The sequence below is a fragment of the Mastacembelus armatus genome, chromosome 21 (assembly GCF_900324485.2).
Source record: "Mastacembelus armatus chromosome 21, fMasArm1.2, whole genome shotgun sequence".
Lineage (NCBI taxonomy): Eukaryota > Metazoa > Chordata > Actinopteri > Synbranchiformes > Mastacembelidae > Mastacembelus > Mastacembelus armatus.
This window is the reverse complement of record NC_046653.1, coordinates 5,007,715-5,023,149: the sequence shown is the minus strand read 5'-3', so window position 1 is coordinate 5,023,149 and position 15,435 is coordinate 5,007,715. Positions and strand designations below refer to the sequence as shown.

Here is a 15,435-nt window from a genome sequence, read left to right as displayed (position 1 = left end):
ACAAGCTATAAGACTTTCAACCTGACTACTTGAGTAAAGTTTTGGATGCATCTGCACATATGTCTAAAAATGATGAGTATTTACATACTAGTACTGCATATACTTAGTATGTTTGCATTTCTCAAAACAGGAACAAGGGATTGTTTGTTAAACCAGGATATAGTATTGCAACAAATTACTAAGATACTAAAAAAAAAACTCACAGTTGGCATGCTAATGTGGAATGAGGGTGATACTAAGCTGAGGTGAAGGGTAAACAAACAGACATGACAAACAGGATTAGAAGCAATCCAAAATAGTGGATTTATTATGATATAAACAAACCACAAGTTGGGGATACCCTTGGCTTGAAATGAAATCATAACAATAATAGCAGCATGACTACACAAGGCCACCTTATTTATCTGAATAAAGTGTCTGTGTTGGCACAGAAGAAGTGACACAAGTGTCAGCATGATAACTTCCCAGAGATGTAAAATCCTATCTCATAGTATTTTTAACATGCAGTGCTTTCTTCATACTCATGGATCAGTTACCCAAAGTGGATTTTGTGGATTGCATTTCATGTCTCACCAGTACCTGAAGCAATAGACCCACAACACAGCCCCTGGCATTTCTTAATGCAGGCCTGTTTTCTCTCTAAATTCCCACTTTCAAAACCTGCATGTTGTTATATAATATATTAAAATAGGAACACCACCCTTGATTTGACAGAGTGAACAAAAAAAAAAACCTAAGCAGGGCCCAAGTGTTTTTTGTGAATATATAATTGAACAGGATTTACCACTAGATGGAGCCGAAAACATGTAAGATTTTCATTATGTGAATGTTTGAGAATGAGCGTGTTTAATATGTTTACCTTGAGTATCTTGTCTATGTGTCTGTACAGTGGTCTTTGGTATTATGGTTAATCACCACATGTTGCTTCAGGTGAAGACATGGCGTATGAATATGTTCACCATCATCCAGCTGGCATGCATTGTGGCTCTATGGGTTGTGAAGTCAACCGTGGCGTCCTTGGCGTTCCCCTTCGTCCTCATCATGACGGTGCCACTGCGCCGCCTCATCCTCTCCAAGATCTTCGAGGAACGTGAGCTGCAGGCTGTAAGTTGGGCAGCAGAGACATGCCAGGATTGTTTGAATCGGTGCCTGATCGCACATACACTAGCTTCAGAGCACATATTTTACAGCAAATTTAATGTCAGATGCATGTTGACATGTTTTATACCTGTCTAATAGTAACATTTCTTGATGACATGTGACAGATGAACTTTATGCCTGGTTTCTCTGGTGATTTTCTCCTCTGTGGTCCTGAAAAGCTTTCTCATTCAAATATTTTCAAATGATATACAAATATTTCTTTTTGCTCTGGGTTCTAACCAGAAAAAGATTAACAGTCTGTCCTAAAGCCGGGCTTATGTTTTCTTGGTTACATCCACTAAACCCATACATATCATCACCATTAGATTAAAATCTTCTATTTCCAAAATGTCAACATTTTCAGTTGGTTGGATAAACAGATTTTTTTCTCAACTACACCACCAACTGTGTTGTGTTCAGCCAAAGGTCTCATGAACCCAAGGCACTGTGGAACTGCCTCAGCAACCTTCAAATGAAGTTAAACTTGAAAATGACTAAAACTCAATGCAACTGATTTAACTGTTTATTTCATGTTTAAACCACATGTCAAGTATCAATAAATCCAAAAGCATTTTCCTAGACATAGACAGACATCCAGTTGTTCACATGGTCTCAGTGCAGTTGTTTACATCCCCCCAAAGGTGCACCCAACAGGTTAGCTGTGAAATCACTCCAGCTTCCTGATTTTGACCTGATCAAACCTTGAATTTGTTTTCGTTTTTTGTTACAGCTGGACTGTGACGAAGACTCTCCCAACTTTGATGAAGATGGTCGAGATGAGTACAATGAGATCCACATGCTTGTATAAATTTAAACTGGACCCAGCTAATGGACTTTCTCCATCCTCGGACACTTAACCTCACTATTTCTTGGTAGCTGCCTACAAAGTGGGAGGGGCTGGTGTTTGTAAAATATACAAACGCTATTGCTGGATAGCTACCTTTTACCTTTGTCAATTCCAGTTTTCTTTAAAAGAGCTTACCTATAGTTAAATCTCTGTGGTGGTGATGGCGGTGAAGATGGTGGTGTTGTACTAACCTTCCAGTAGATGTTCTGTCAAAGGCCACTGAATTGACCTGGGCACCCTGCCTGAAGTAGATTATGCAAATTTAACAAAAACACTTAACTGATGTGATTACATAATTCAACTTTTTATCTGTTCTGTCCCTTTAAATACTATACAAGTTCTGGATATATGGGCAATGATGGTGGTGGCCTATAGGACTATAGTCACCTGGATGCTTCAGGCTAACTTTGACACTGAAAGTGAGAAATATGGTCAGTTTTCTTTTATTTAGTTTTCTTACTGACCCTAAATCTCAAAGCACTTGAATGAACTCCACTGCCTGCCTACTTTTGATGTCTTTTTCTTTTATACTACTGCCTAAAGGTTGCAATGATATGCAAACAAGTTCAGTAGTCATTTTCCATTCTGTACAGACTTTTAGAAACACTTTGACTTGATGAAAGTTCACATTTGTCACTGCCAACCAAGCTCCCTGGCACAAAGCCTTCTCTCTAAATCTAGTCTCTCCCCCAGAAACCAACATCTCTAAAAAGGTAGAAAAGTATAAAAGGTATAAAGTAAGAGGGGGTGTTATTGTCCACTATTTGTGTTTAATGACCAACATACCAGTCCACTGATGTTATTATTGTGACCTTGGATGTATGTATAACTAAATAGCTAATATGGTCCCAACCTTATTTTCCTACCTTGCTGCATCTATTTATTTTGTGTCCTTTGGACTTAATACCATGCCAGATTCTCAGTGATGTTTAGACTCCAGATAGCTTAAACTGCTATAAGAGTTAGTGTGAAAAAGAAAATGTAGGATGACACACTGAAAACACAAAATATGTAATTGTCCAACCAGTCTTTCTTCTTTCATCCATAATGTGCATATTTTACAGTCATCCTGAATAATATAATAACACAATAGGCTATATTAACACACCTGACTGGGAAAGCATAGAAAACAAAGAAAGCAGACTGTCAATTAAATGATGGAGAAAAGTTGAGTGCTGGCAGAATTTATGAAAGATGCATTGTACAGTAACACTGTGAGATGGGAATTTTGCTGTACCATCTGTGCTCAGAGTTGTTTTGAAATAGCAAGAGATTTACTTTTCACCTCCTATAATGAGAACGTTCTCATTCAGCCATGACACTTTTCAGAAAGCTTACTTCTGCTACACAGAAACACATTTTGTGAAAGCTAGATAAAAAAAAAAAGCTCTAGATAAAAAATGGCACATTTCATAAAACACCTAATAACAGTACTTTTGCGCCCCTCCTATGTAAGACATTGATGTGGTGTCACTGAGGCCAGCGTGTTGGTATGTTCGGACAAACACTCAAAATACTTCATCATGGAAGCGCAACCCATTAATGTTGTTTGGTTTAAGGCTGAGGTGGAGGATAAAGAAGAAGAACCTTAAGTGAAACACTTGCTGGATGTTCTGTGTCAGAACATGATGATAATAAGGTTTTTTTTGTTTTTTTTTTAATGTGTTTTTGAGAGTGGTAAACAAAGATTGGATTATCAGCTCTTGCACTTGGACTTGGTCACATAGTTGTCACTGTCCACCGTTTCCCTGACAGTATCTCTGCAGTTTAAACAGGATACGGCTTCTTGTCACTGTTCCAAAAATTCTGTATTTAGTCAATAAACAACATTCTCTGAGGAAATTTTGGTAAGAAATTCTCAGTCCACTAACACCATTAATTTTAGTTTATGCCCATCTTTCCACAGTATCAGCAACAAAAAAATAAATGTAATTGGCTGATGCATGGCAGCTGAAGAGGTTTCAGTAAATAGCGATCAAAAACCCCTAATTCACCAGATTATCTTGTTGCTTCTGGTGTACTAAAGTCTAATAAAAAATCTCTATAGCGCTTAAAAGTGAAGCACAGTTTTGTGATATTCTAAAAGTAAATGAAAAATCCAGCAATGTCTTACATTTTATGTGCAGTATGATAACCACAAACATTAGTAAATCTCATTTCACAAACATTATGAGCCATGTAAGAACTGTCTCAGGGGAAACTGACCTTCGATCTGTAAATATTGCTTCCCAGCCTTTAGTTTAGTTTTTCTTTTGTGTACTGAAAGCGATCAAGGCAATCCAGCACTTGCAATTTGAAAATATACATGGCATATAATGTAGGCTTTGTGTTATACAATGGAGAAAAGAAAGCGAAAGAAAGAAGAGAATGATTTGTTTACTTCAGTGGAATTTTGAGTTGTAGGCCTCTCCATGAAATCACACTCTAATGTGAAGCATACACCTGCTGGAGACTGTGCTGTATTTAATTTGCAGGTTTCTATAGAAATTTCATTTACCATTGGCCGTGTTCCAATAATGGACTTTTGCAACCACATATGCATCAGGGTTTACAAAGACTGTAATTTGAGAACTGAGAACAAAGACACTGATGTGTTTTCTTCATTGTATTTGGCCACAGTGCTTTCTCAGCAATATTGAATGTAAATGTTTGGCTGCCTCTGCCAAAGCTGATTTAAAGTTACGTTCATTAAGGGCAAATAACTGGACCACAAACAAAGTTGAATGATTGTTCAAGGGTTAAAAGTTCTTTGAGTCCACAAAGATTATGTTTAGGTGTAAGAAAGCACAGCCTAAACCAGGACTTTTAAAATACTGCAGTTTACAAACTGAATCCTCTATCTGTCATCTATACCCTAATAGCTTCAGAGATACAGATTACCTGAGGTTTTGTAAAACATATTTTAATCTTATAAATATGTTCATGCTAGCACCCATCTTGATTATCAAGCTGAAATTTGTTTGTGCTCAAATAAAATTTTTGTCATTAATGAACTTCCATACAAAAGCAGCACAGGCTTATAGTCAGTTACTCAAACGCACAACACTTGCAAGTACAATGTTATGTCAAACAATGATCAACTGTGATGTGATAAGGCTTACACTTTAAAAGTAGTCTGTAGGCACCTGCCATCTAAATCTAGAGGAGCTATCTGTTTGCAGTGCTGCTTGACCTGCCGTGGTCAGGGGGTTATAAGGGTCTGTCCTTCTTTTGACAAGGGTCTGTTGATAAGTCTGTTACATATTCAACACATCCATGTTCTCTTGTTATGACAAGGACTAGTGTGTCTGAGCAGGCCATAGCAAAGACAGAACTGGGGAGCATATACTTTGCAAAACATCCTCTCTGTATTTAGACAAAGAGAAAAAGTGGAATTATTGGTGTTATTTAACTCAGCCCTGTCTGAGCAGTAGCTGTTGGAACACACAAGATGAAAAGAGGTTTTTGTTTTTTTTTGGACACTCAGATAGCCCTGCTATGTCAGAGCTCTCCACATTTCATCAACTTATACCACCACAGTAGCAGAAAAGACCACCCACTCAAATCTAAGGCTCTGTGATTTTTTAACCTCTTTTACTTCAGCTTGAGTAAAGACACCTGGTGGCATGTCCTAGCCTATGAAATAGTGTGTTACTGTAGGTTCAGTTAGTGTAAATCAAGTATGTGTGAAACTAGACCATCTATTGGGTTGCTCATGCAGGCTTTCTCTCAACAGAATCATAATAGATAGTATGGTTTGGATATTGTTGAATTGCCATTCATTTTTCCTTAAGTGCACAGCATAAAAATGATAGTTTACTAGTAGGAGTAAATGATCAATTTTGGTCTTCATTGACACATATTGTTTGTGATCTCTCATGCTGTAAATAAAACCCAATCCTTGTACAATGTTTTTCTGACAGAAAAGTTTCCATAAAATATCAGTATTTATCTCAAAACACTGTTAAAGCTACATAAGGCATTTTTCTTTTCTTCTACAGCACAGACATCTCTACAACCTTGCAGCAATAAGCCTTGATATGCTAATTCGTCTTGTCAAGGAAAAAGAAATTCTGTGTTAGCCAATAACTGCCTAGTTACACACCAAGCAGAAACTGGGCAATTTGTTTATTCCATTGGTGTCCAGCATTTTCCTGCAATTTGCCTTTGGTGTACTCCACCAGTTCTTCAGAACATATTTGTTTTTCTCTTTGGGTTTCTTGATACTTGATTCTGTTGACTGGCCTCTTGTTTACCTGGGCTCCCTGCCATAACACAGAGCTGCAGATTTGGGTAGTGATTCTCAGTGAAGTCACATTAAAAAATACACCATTCAGCTATAACATTATGACCACTGACAAGATGAAGTAAATAACATTTATTATCTTGTTACTGTGGCACCTTCCAGTGTGTTGGGTATATTAAGGATTTGATGTGTTGGAAAAACAGTGTGAGGATCTGAGGGGCTCTGACAGAGGCCAAAGTGTGGTGGCTAGATGACTTGGTCAGATCTTGTTGGGTGTTCCTGGTCTCCAGTGGTTAGTACCAACCAAAAGTTGTCTAAGGAAGGAAAGTTGTGTGTATATCACAATTAGAGTGGGGAGAATGTTGAATTTGTTAAAAAAAAAGATCTCTAACATGTTCATATGATTGAAGATTTCTCTCCTATTAATATATTATTCACTGAATGGTGGACAAATGTGTGTTTCTCTTCCTGACAGTAGAACTATGAAAGCACACATATTCACAGAAGATGCACAGTGAAATGGAGACACAAGTGTTAGGCAAGTGGTCATAATGTTATGGCTGAGTGGTGCAGATTCGGTGTTAAAAGTGATAACACAGCTTAGTGGAGCTTAACATTATTTTGATGACAGTTGGTCTTCATGAGGTCTACACAACAACCGTTTGATGTATACTAATCTCATGATGAATTATTAAAATGCAGTGTGTTAATGTTTGTAACAGACAAACTTGGGTCACGTGAATTTCTCAATAGCAGATCCATCTTGCTATTGGTGTAAAGAGGTTTTTCAAATAACTGTAAAACTGTTATTTTTTTTGTCTAAAATAAATATTTATTATGTGTTTCAAATACAAATAGAAATGCTCTTTTTTGTCACCTTAAAAATATAAAATGTAAAACAGATATTTTGGCATTCCAAGCCATAGAGAGATAAAGAATACTTGACATAAAAAAAAACAAGTTATAGTTATATCAGTTATATAGTTATATAGTTATAGTTATATCAGTTATATAGTTATATAGTTATAGTTATATCAGTTATATAGTTATATAGTTATAGTTATATCAGTTATATAGTTATATAGTTATAGTTATATCAGTTATATAGTTATATAGTTATAGTTATATCAGCCAGTCATGGGTTGCACAACTGATATGCAATAACCTAGAGTGTAAAGTATATATAAATATCACTGGAAAAAATGACCTATACCAAACCTTGTCATCTGCTGCTACTGCATAAACAATAACCACACATAGACAGTACCATAAACGTAGGTGCAGTATCAGTGTTTGTGAAGTGTGTGCCATCTGCTACCATTATGCAGTTGGGTTCCAAAAGATAAGATTAAACAGGCATGAACAGTAGCACAGAGAAAGAAACGATCGCACAGTTGTCTGCAACTGTCATTTAACTTTGCCACTTTGCAAATACACCAAATAGACCTGCTAATACATGCTGCACTATTTATATATGGTTGGTAAATAATGTGCAAATTAAAATATAATAACAAAACATGAATCATTTTACTAGATATGTAATTAAATAATGTGATGCCTGCTGATTTGTGTTTGTTTTAATCATTTTAATTACCATATTTTCTGAACAATAAATTGCTTTTAGCAAAAACAGCCTTGAACAGAAAAAAAAACATATTAGTCACTTCAGTGTATAAGTCGCTTTTCTAATTATACTAATTCTAGTCTAAACTAGCCTATGAAGAACATAGGTTAGGCATAACACCAAGCAGAAGTACATTACAAAATTCATTCATCTGTGTCAAGTAATGTTAAACAGCTGCACCAACATCAGGGTGGATGGAGATGAAACAGCGTCTCCTCCTCTCTCAGGTTGTCTGAATATCGACACTCAGTCCTGCACTTTGAAGTCTGCAGTATAGCTCTTTCTTTTGGGCAGCATTTTCACTTGTGTTAGACTAAAAGTAGTGTGAACATGAACATTTTAACTTCTTTGGTGGTACAGTATTACCTTCAAATTAGTCGAGTGCCATCTATCGCTAGTGGCTACTCGATAAAATGACTGTAAATATCTGTCCTGTGACTATTTACTCCTCTGCCTTGTCCTGTGACATATAAGTCACAGGACAAGGCAGAGGAGTAAATAGTCCTTACATTCCGGAAAATACAGTATGTGTATTTCACTCAAAATTAGAAACCAAATTATATTATAGCAGCCATTTTACAATGCAGTAAAAAAGATCATGAAGAGACAAAGATTTTAGTTTGAAAATCAGCATTTCAACCCTCTGATGCACCTTCAAAAAAGTCAATAGGAATGTTAATGTCCCTTCGATACAAAAGTGTGCTTGAGCGCATCAGAGGGTTAAATTCGACAAATATCCTGTATTATAATGTCTGGGATTGGTAACAAACAAATAGCTGGAAAACTGATTGCCAGTTCAGAGCTATGATGACTTTTACTGTGGGTGTGTGCATTAGGAAGGGCAGCCTCTTCGTATCAATGGTGGGTGTGTTCACATATCACTGTAGTGAACATCAGCAGTTCATTCTGCATTTATATGTATATGTAGTTCTCAAAACTGAAGAAATTCATTTTAAAATCTTGAATGGGGTGTACCCTTCTGCCAGTTTTCTGCAACAGCGTTTTGGTTTTGACAAGGATAGATGTGTGTTTTGTGTCAGGTCTGAGACCTCAGAGCATCTGTTCTTTCAGCGCAGATAATCTAAAGGTTTGTAGCTTGATGTTTCCAAAGATACCTCAACTTAAGGATTTTCTCAGACGGACATAATTTATGGACTTATTATGGTCTGTGATAAAGTCGATTATCTGGTTAATGTCTGTCAAACTTTATGATATAATTGAAGAACATGATTTGTTATAATAATAATAATCCATTTTATTTGCAGCACCTTTCAAAAAACTCAAGGTTGCTTTACAAAACAAAGACAATAAGAAACACTGATAAAACACAATGATAAAACACAAGAAAAGAACAGTAAACATGGAGCAGTGCAGTTACAGGGAATATGATATTTTGAACAGGTGCTTTTTGAGTCTGGATTTGAACAATGGAAGAGAGTCGATGTTGCGGATGTCTGAAGGTGAGTTCCAGAGTTTGGGAGCATTAGTCTCCCCATTAGTCAGGAGAGCAGAAATTGGTGTGCTCAATGCCTCAAGGTCCTTTTCTTTGCCAGTAGGAAGAAGAAGGTGGAGAGGGTGCACTGGAACCAAGGCATCATCTTTACAGTATCCACCTGGATTGATGTCCAGTGGGACTAATCAAACTGTGTAGACTATTCCTGTTAGCTGATTGGCTTATTTTCTTAGAAGCTATGTGATTGGCAGAGCATCCGTGAGCTCCTGCCCTGGTCTTCTGCAAAGTTTCAGATCTGTTGCCCATGAAAACAGGGTCAGAAATATGATCTGACACTGTTCTTTCAGTGTTTCAAGTCATTTTTTTACAGAGTTGAATGTTTACAAAGCAAGTTTTAAAACTTGAAGAGACTGATTTGTAGCACTGAAAAGAACAACATTTGCCACATTTTCAGAGATTCAAATCTTACTTTACAACAGTTCAAAGTTTTAAAACCATTTTGTAAGTGTGGACCTTTTTTTTTTTTTAAGTTTCAGATTATTTTTGCCTGCTAAGACAGGGTCAGAATGAGCAGATGTGAAACTCTGAAAAAGGAGTGTTGAATGTCTAAAAAAAAAGTGAGTTGAATGTTTGAAAGGACAGAGAGTTCAATGTTTGCAAAGCAAATTCTGATTTGTATCACTGAAAAGTATGAAGCAGATTTTTTTCAGATATTCAAATTTTATTTTCAAAGGTTTGAATAATAGTGTTGAAACTAAAATTTTCACATTCAAAATGTATTTTCAAATTTTCAATTCTAGTTTTCAGTGTTGCTGATCCTGAACCTAATCTCACCTGATAGGTTTTAGGAGTATTCCTGTTCCAACACACCTGTACTGTTTTCCCAAAGTTTCAGTTTCACTGCAAGTGCAAAGTCAGTATGGTCCTCTGCCACAGTGACCACTATTACAAGACTGCAACAATAAGTTAGTGTAATTTGTCAGCTCTGACCATACAATCCCAAGTGTTGTAGGTGGTAATTTTAATACACAGAAGGGGCATAAAGAGTGTGGCAATGATAACAGGTGCTATTAACATGATAAGAGTGATGAGCGGGGGGTCCATGTTCTCTCCGCACAGTGAAAAGTATGTCTGATGGACCTCCAAGAAGACCTCATCTACCAAAAACCCATAGCCCTTACACAAATAAACCTTCCAGGCTTCCACGCAGTACATCAGTTTGTTGTAGACGCTGCAGAGGAAGAGAAAAAGGCAGAGGACAAGGTTAAAAAGGAACTGCTCAAGAAGTTGAGTAAAGTGTTTCGCTGATGCAATAAGGATTTGGGAATTTATATTTAACTGTTATCTGGCTGAGACTGTCCCTGCATTTATTTCCCACCAATACATGTCACTAACTCTGTGCCTTAACTCTCCTGTAGTTTCTGTCCTTTTCCCAGAGTACCTGGAGAAAACCCACAGAGACATAGGGAAAGCATGCAAACTCCACACAGAAAGACCCCAGAGTCAAACAGAATTCAAACCTGAAACCTTTTTGCTGTGAGGCAACAGTGGTTAGCTGGTCAATTCCCCATTAATTTGCTGTTATAGTTAACTGTGTGTTCAGGCATCTGTGAGGTTAAATTCCTAAATTGTTAAAAGCTAAAAAACTAAAAGCTCCTTTAAAGCAATGCAACTTTGCTTTGCCAACTCAAGGCAAATGAAATATTTAATATCAGGGACTTTTTATGGATGCCACTTCTTGACTTTCACTGTGTGAGGACCACACTCTCACTAAATCAGAATAAATCTCACCAGTAGTTGTTACTACAAGGTGTTAGCCTGAAGAATATCAACTGGTTTATTGAGCCTGACAGCTGGAAGCTTGATGGACAAGCAATACTCCTTGTGATGGATGCTGCCTAACACACATTTGAGCTCAGTCCCAAAACCATGCTGAGAGTAAAATATTGATTTTTAGAAGAAGTGTTTTATTAATCCCCAAGGGGAAATTCAATTGTTACAGCAGTTATTCAAATTTAGAGTTATTGAATTTAATACTATTTAAATTATATTAATTAATAGTAATTAATAAAGTAATTAATTTGGGGGGGTTTGTTTGTGTGCGTGTGTGTGTGCGTTATTGTTTATATTGTGGAATTATAAAGTCTTATGGCCGTGGACACAAAAGACTTCCTGAATCTTTCAGTCTTGGCTTTAGGGCGAATTAGTCTGTGGCTGAATGAACTTCCCATTCGCCACAGTTCCTCATGAAGTGGGTGGGCAGGATTGTCCAATATGGAGTTTATTTTGTCCACCATCCTCCTCTCTGCCACAGCCACCAGACTGTCCAGTTCCAGTTCAACAACAGATTTTGCATTTTACAGCCAAAATTAAATTGCTGTGTGGGAATATGAGCCTAAAAGCAAATCTAGCACTTTTCTTTTTAAAAGATGACTAATTGATGATGATGATGATGATGTACCTACTAATCATGACTAATCTTGACAATCTTCCATGACTAAAGGTAATATATCTCTGCTGAAAAGGCAGAATTGTGTAATGCAAGAAGCCTTCCTGTGTTTTTACTCACTGTTGAAGTCAGTGATGCCTTCTGGACACACATGTATGCCAAGGCTCAAACAGCTCATGGTCACATGCATTTACAGTTGCAATCAAAATTATTCAACCCCCACTGTAAATTAGGTTTATTGGTAAAATGTGCAAACTATTAGCTGTTTGCAATTAACAAACTAAACAAGAATAGTTGAATTAGCTCAACACAACTATTATTTCTCCAAATTCAACACAATATACCACTTTTAATGACTACTGCAGTCTCAAAATTATTCAACCCCTTCATGACAAGCACCCTTTAGCTTTTATGACCTGGTGCAAACGTGATGCATAGCCAGACACCAGCTTCTGGCAGTGCTCCTGAGGAATCTTAGCCCATTCCTCATGGGCAAAGGCCTCCAGTTCACTAATATTCTTGGGTTGGCGTGCTGCAAACGCCTTTTTCAAATCCCACCCGAGATTATCCATAGGGTTCAAGTCAGGTGACTGTGATGGCCACTCTAGTATCTTCTAGGACTTCTTCTGAAACCAAGCCTTGGGGGGCTTTGAGGTATGCTTGGGATCATTGTCCTGTTGGAAGGTCCAATGATGCCCAAGCTTCAGCTTCCTCACAGACAGCATGATATTTGTGTTGAAATAGCATAAAATCCCTATAATATCAGTTTAATTTAACTATTTAAACTGTTCCAGTCACATGGGTAACCAATCTATTGGAGCCTGGGTTACCAAAATGTTTAACATGTCCCTCTCGTCTAGAGTGTTCCCCAGCTCCTTTAAACATGGCGTTGTAGAACCAAAACTACCGAGCCTGGACCCAACAGAACTAAAGAACTGGCTGATATCCAGGCTCCCATTCCTCCCATGATATCCAGCTGTACTTCTCATTTAAGACTTCCCAGGTCCATAAACTGAACTCTTTGATCAGCTGTTTGTCACAAATAGAACAGTGGATGAGAAATAACAGTTTGCAGCTATACCCAGATAGCACCATTGTTAGCATCAAACAGTAATTAGGTAACCTTGGCCACTCAGCTAAAACCAACCTGAGAAACCTAGGTGTGATTTTTGATGAGGGTATGTCTCTAGAATATCATGCAAAGCAATTAACTAGGAACTGCTTTTTTCAACTGCGTGATCTGGCCAAACTCAGGTCTATGCCATCCAAGAATGAGTTAGAGATGATTATCCACACTTTTGTCTCCTTGCAATTAGACTATTGCAACAGCCTGTTCATATGTTTGAACAAGAAAGACTTGGCCCGTCTGCAACTCGTCCAAAATTCTGCTGCAAGGCTCCTGACCCACACCAACAGGAGAGCCCACATCACACCCATTCTTAAGTCTCTTCACTGGCTCCCTGTTGCGTACTGGATACACTTAAAAATATTGGTCTTGACATTTAGAGCTCTGCATGGGCAGTCTTCTGCCTATATTATTGATCTTGTTAAACCCTACCCTGTTTTTTTTATCTGTCTATTTTTACTGTCTTTAATTGTGAAGCACTTTGTGACTGCTGTCTGTGAAAAGCACCATATAAATAAAGCTTAACACCTGAAAATTTTTATATTTTTCCAATAAACTTAAAATACAATGGGGGTTGAATAATTTTGTTTGCAACTGTATATACAGTACAGTTACAGTTTTTTTAATCACAAACAATTTAGTTTCCATATTCTAAATTAATTTGATGACAAAGAAAAACAAAACTTGACCTTTTGACACCAGGCCACGGGCACCTCTCCTGATAGCCACTTGTCTCCATGCTCTTATTGAAGTCAGACAGGCAGTTGTCAACATTTCTATCAAACATGTGCCGGTCACATGGAGGAACAACACCCCTTTCAGCTGTCCCTGGAAAAAGCAACACTCAGAGTCAGACTGAATAGATATGTATTTTAGAAAAGAATGGTTAAGTTAAAGTTCTTTGCTGCTATAATTCTCTTCTACATTTATTGGTGTTCTGCAAGTCAGTGCAGTGGAATAGAGCTATTTTATTTACTTAATATTTTACTTAATTCAACATATCTGTGTGCTTGATGCATTTTGATTTAAATGTTTCCCCTTACAATGATCATTTAAACTTCAAACCCATGTGATAATTCCTCATTTTTGGAGAGCACTGACTATGTATCTGTGTCAGTATTACAACTTACCTGTCCAGAGAAAGATAAGCCCCAGCATGTATGCACTCAACAACATCTGTTAACCAAAAACAAGACTGAATGATGGCCAACATTCATTTTTAGATAATTATACATATTAAATATATTCCAATAAAAGACTTATTGGCATGCAGAATTATAATTTTGAAAATCAGTTATAAGTAATGTGTATTTTTATCAGTATGCACTAATATGATCATGTACCCTCAGTTAGGGGCAACATGCATGCATGAATGCACATTTAATGATCAATAAAAATATATATATATGAGTATAAAGGAGTGGTGGTTATACCAAGGCCAGAAGGAATGATCTGTTTCCTCTGTAAAAACGTTTAGGCTTCCAAAATGTTTATTATTCAAATTTAGAAGATTTGTCATGTGTAGTCTGACAAGCATACTTTCTCTGGCTGCGAAATTCATTTTCTCTGTGTCCTTCCCCACAAGTGTGGCAATACGCAAGGCAGTACTTACATGCATAACATAAATAACAGAGGCAACATATGATCTCTATATCTGAAATGTCTATGTAAATATTCCTTCTTACTCATACTAGATGTGCAACTGCTTAAAGTTTACCCTTACTTGTTTCAACAAGTTGTCAAAAAAAAAAAAAGTTCTATATAAAACAGACGGACAGCCATCTGCTTCCTGGATAGTCCCACAAATTAATGAATTTATCTCGTGGGAGGTAGACATTGAAAACAGATGTTACCAGGGAATGCAGCGAGAGGATTTTTTTTTTTTTTTAATCATTCAGTAAGTACAAACGTAATGTCACTGTTACAGTTACAGATCCATACGGAAAATTCCAGATGTTATTAAAACTGCATCATTTATTAACCATAAGCTTGCAATACATCAATCACTATACATACAGTAAAGCAATTATAAAATCTGAATACTCCAAACTGATAAGCAAAGAGAATATGCATACCTTAGTTATTATGCTCATTTCTCTTGTAAAGCCTTGGTGAAAACCTTGAATAGAATCTGCGTTGAAGAAGCTTCAAATCATATATGTACCAGCCAACTAGCAGATGCACAACTATATGGTTGCAAAAAGCCTCAACAGTGCTCTGGCCCTGTTATTTATTGGAGCAAGTCAGAGATAACGGGATTGCGCAACAGCAACGTACAGCCTGCTTCCTTTCCCAGACCGAGCCTGGCTGTTCCCATGCTAGCAAAGACATGTTCCACACACAACCCCCCAGAGACACTTGACCTAAGAGGCCTCAGTGTTAACAAGCCTGTATGGTGGTATCACACAAATACACTATGTTATCTACAGTGTCTTAGCAGAGGATGGTGAAATACCTCCAACAATTTGCTAGGCTGTTATTGCTACACCAGCACACATGCACACAGAAAGACAAATTTATTCAAATGTAAATATGTACAGATATTTAGTTTCATTTTATGAAAATGCATTT

At 37.2% G+C, this 15,435-nt stretch overlaps 1 protein-coding gene across 1 annotated transcript in view; it reads left to right on the top strand.

Moving 5' to 3' along the window:
• The window catches only part of slc4a3 (solute carrier family 4 member 3), a 57,170-nt gene extending 55,222 nt beyond the window's left edge, over window positions 1-1,948 (top strand). Inside the window, exons 21-22 of the mRNA XM_026295086.1 lie at window positions 931-1,104; window positions 1,871-1,948. Coding sequence (XP_026150871.1) covers window positions 931-1,104; window positions 1,871-1,948 — 252 coding nt within the window. The remainder of the gene's footprint in view (window positions 1-930; window positions 1,105-1,870) is intronic.
• The last annotated feature ends 13,487 nt before the right edge of the window (window positions 1,949-15,435 follow it).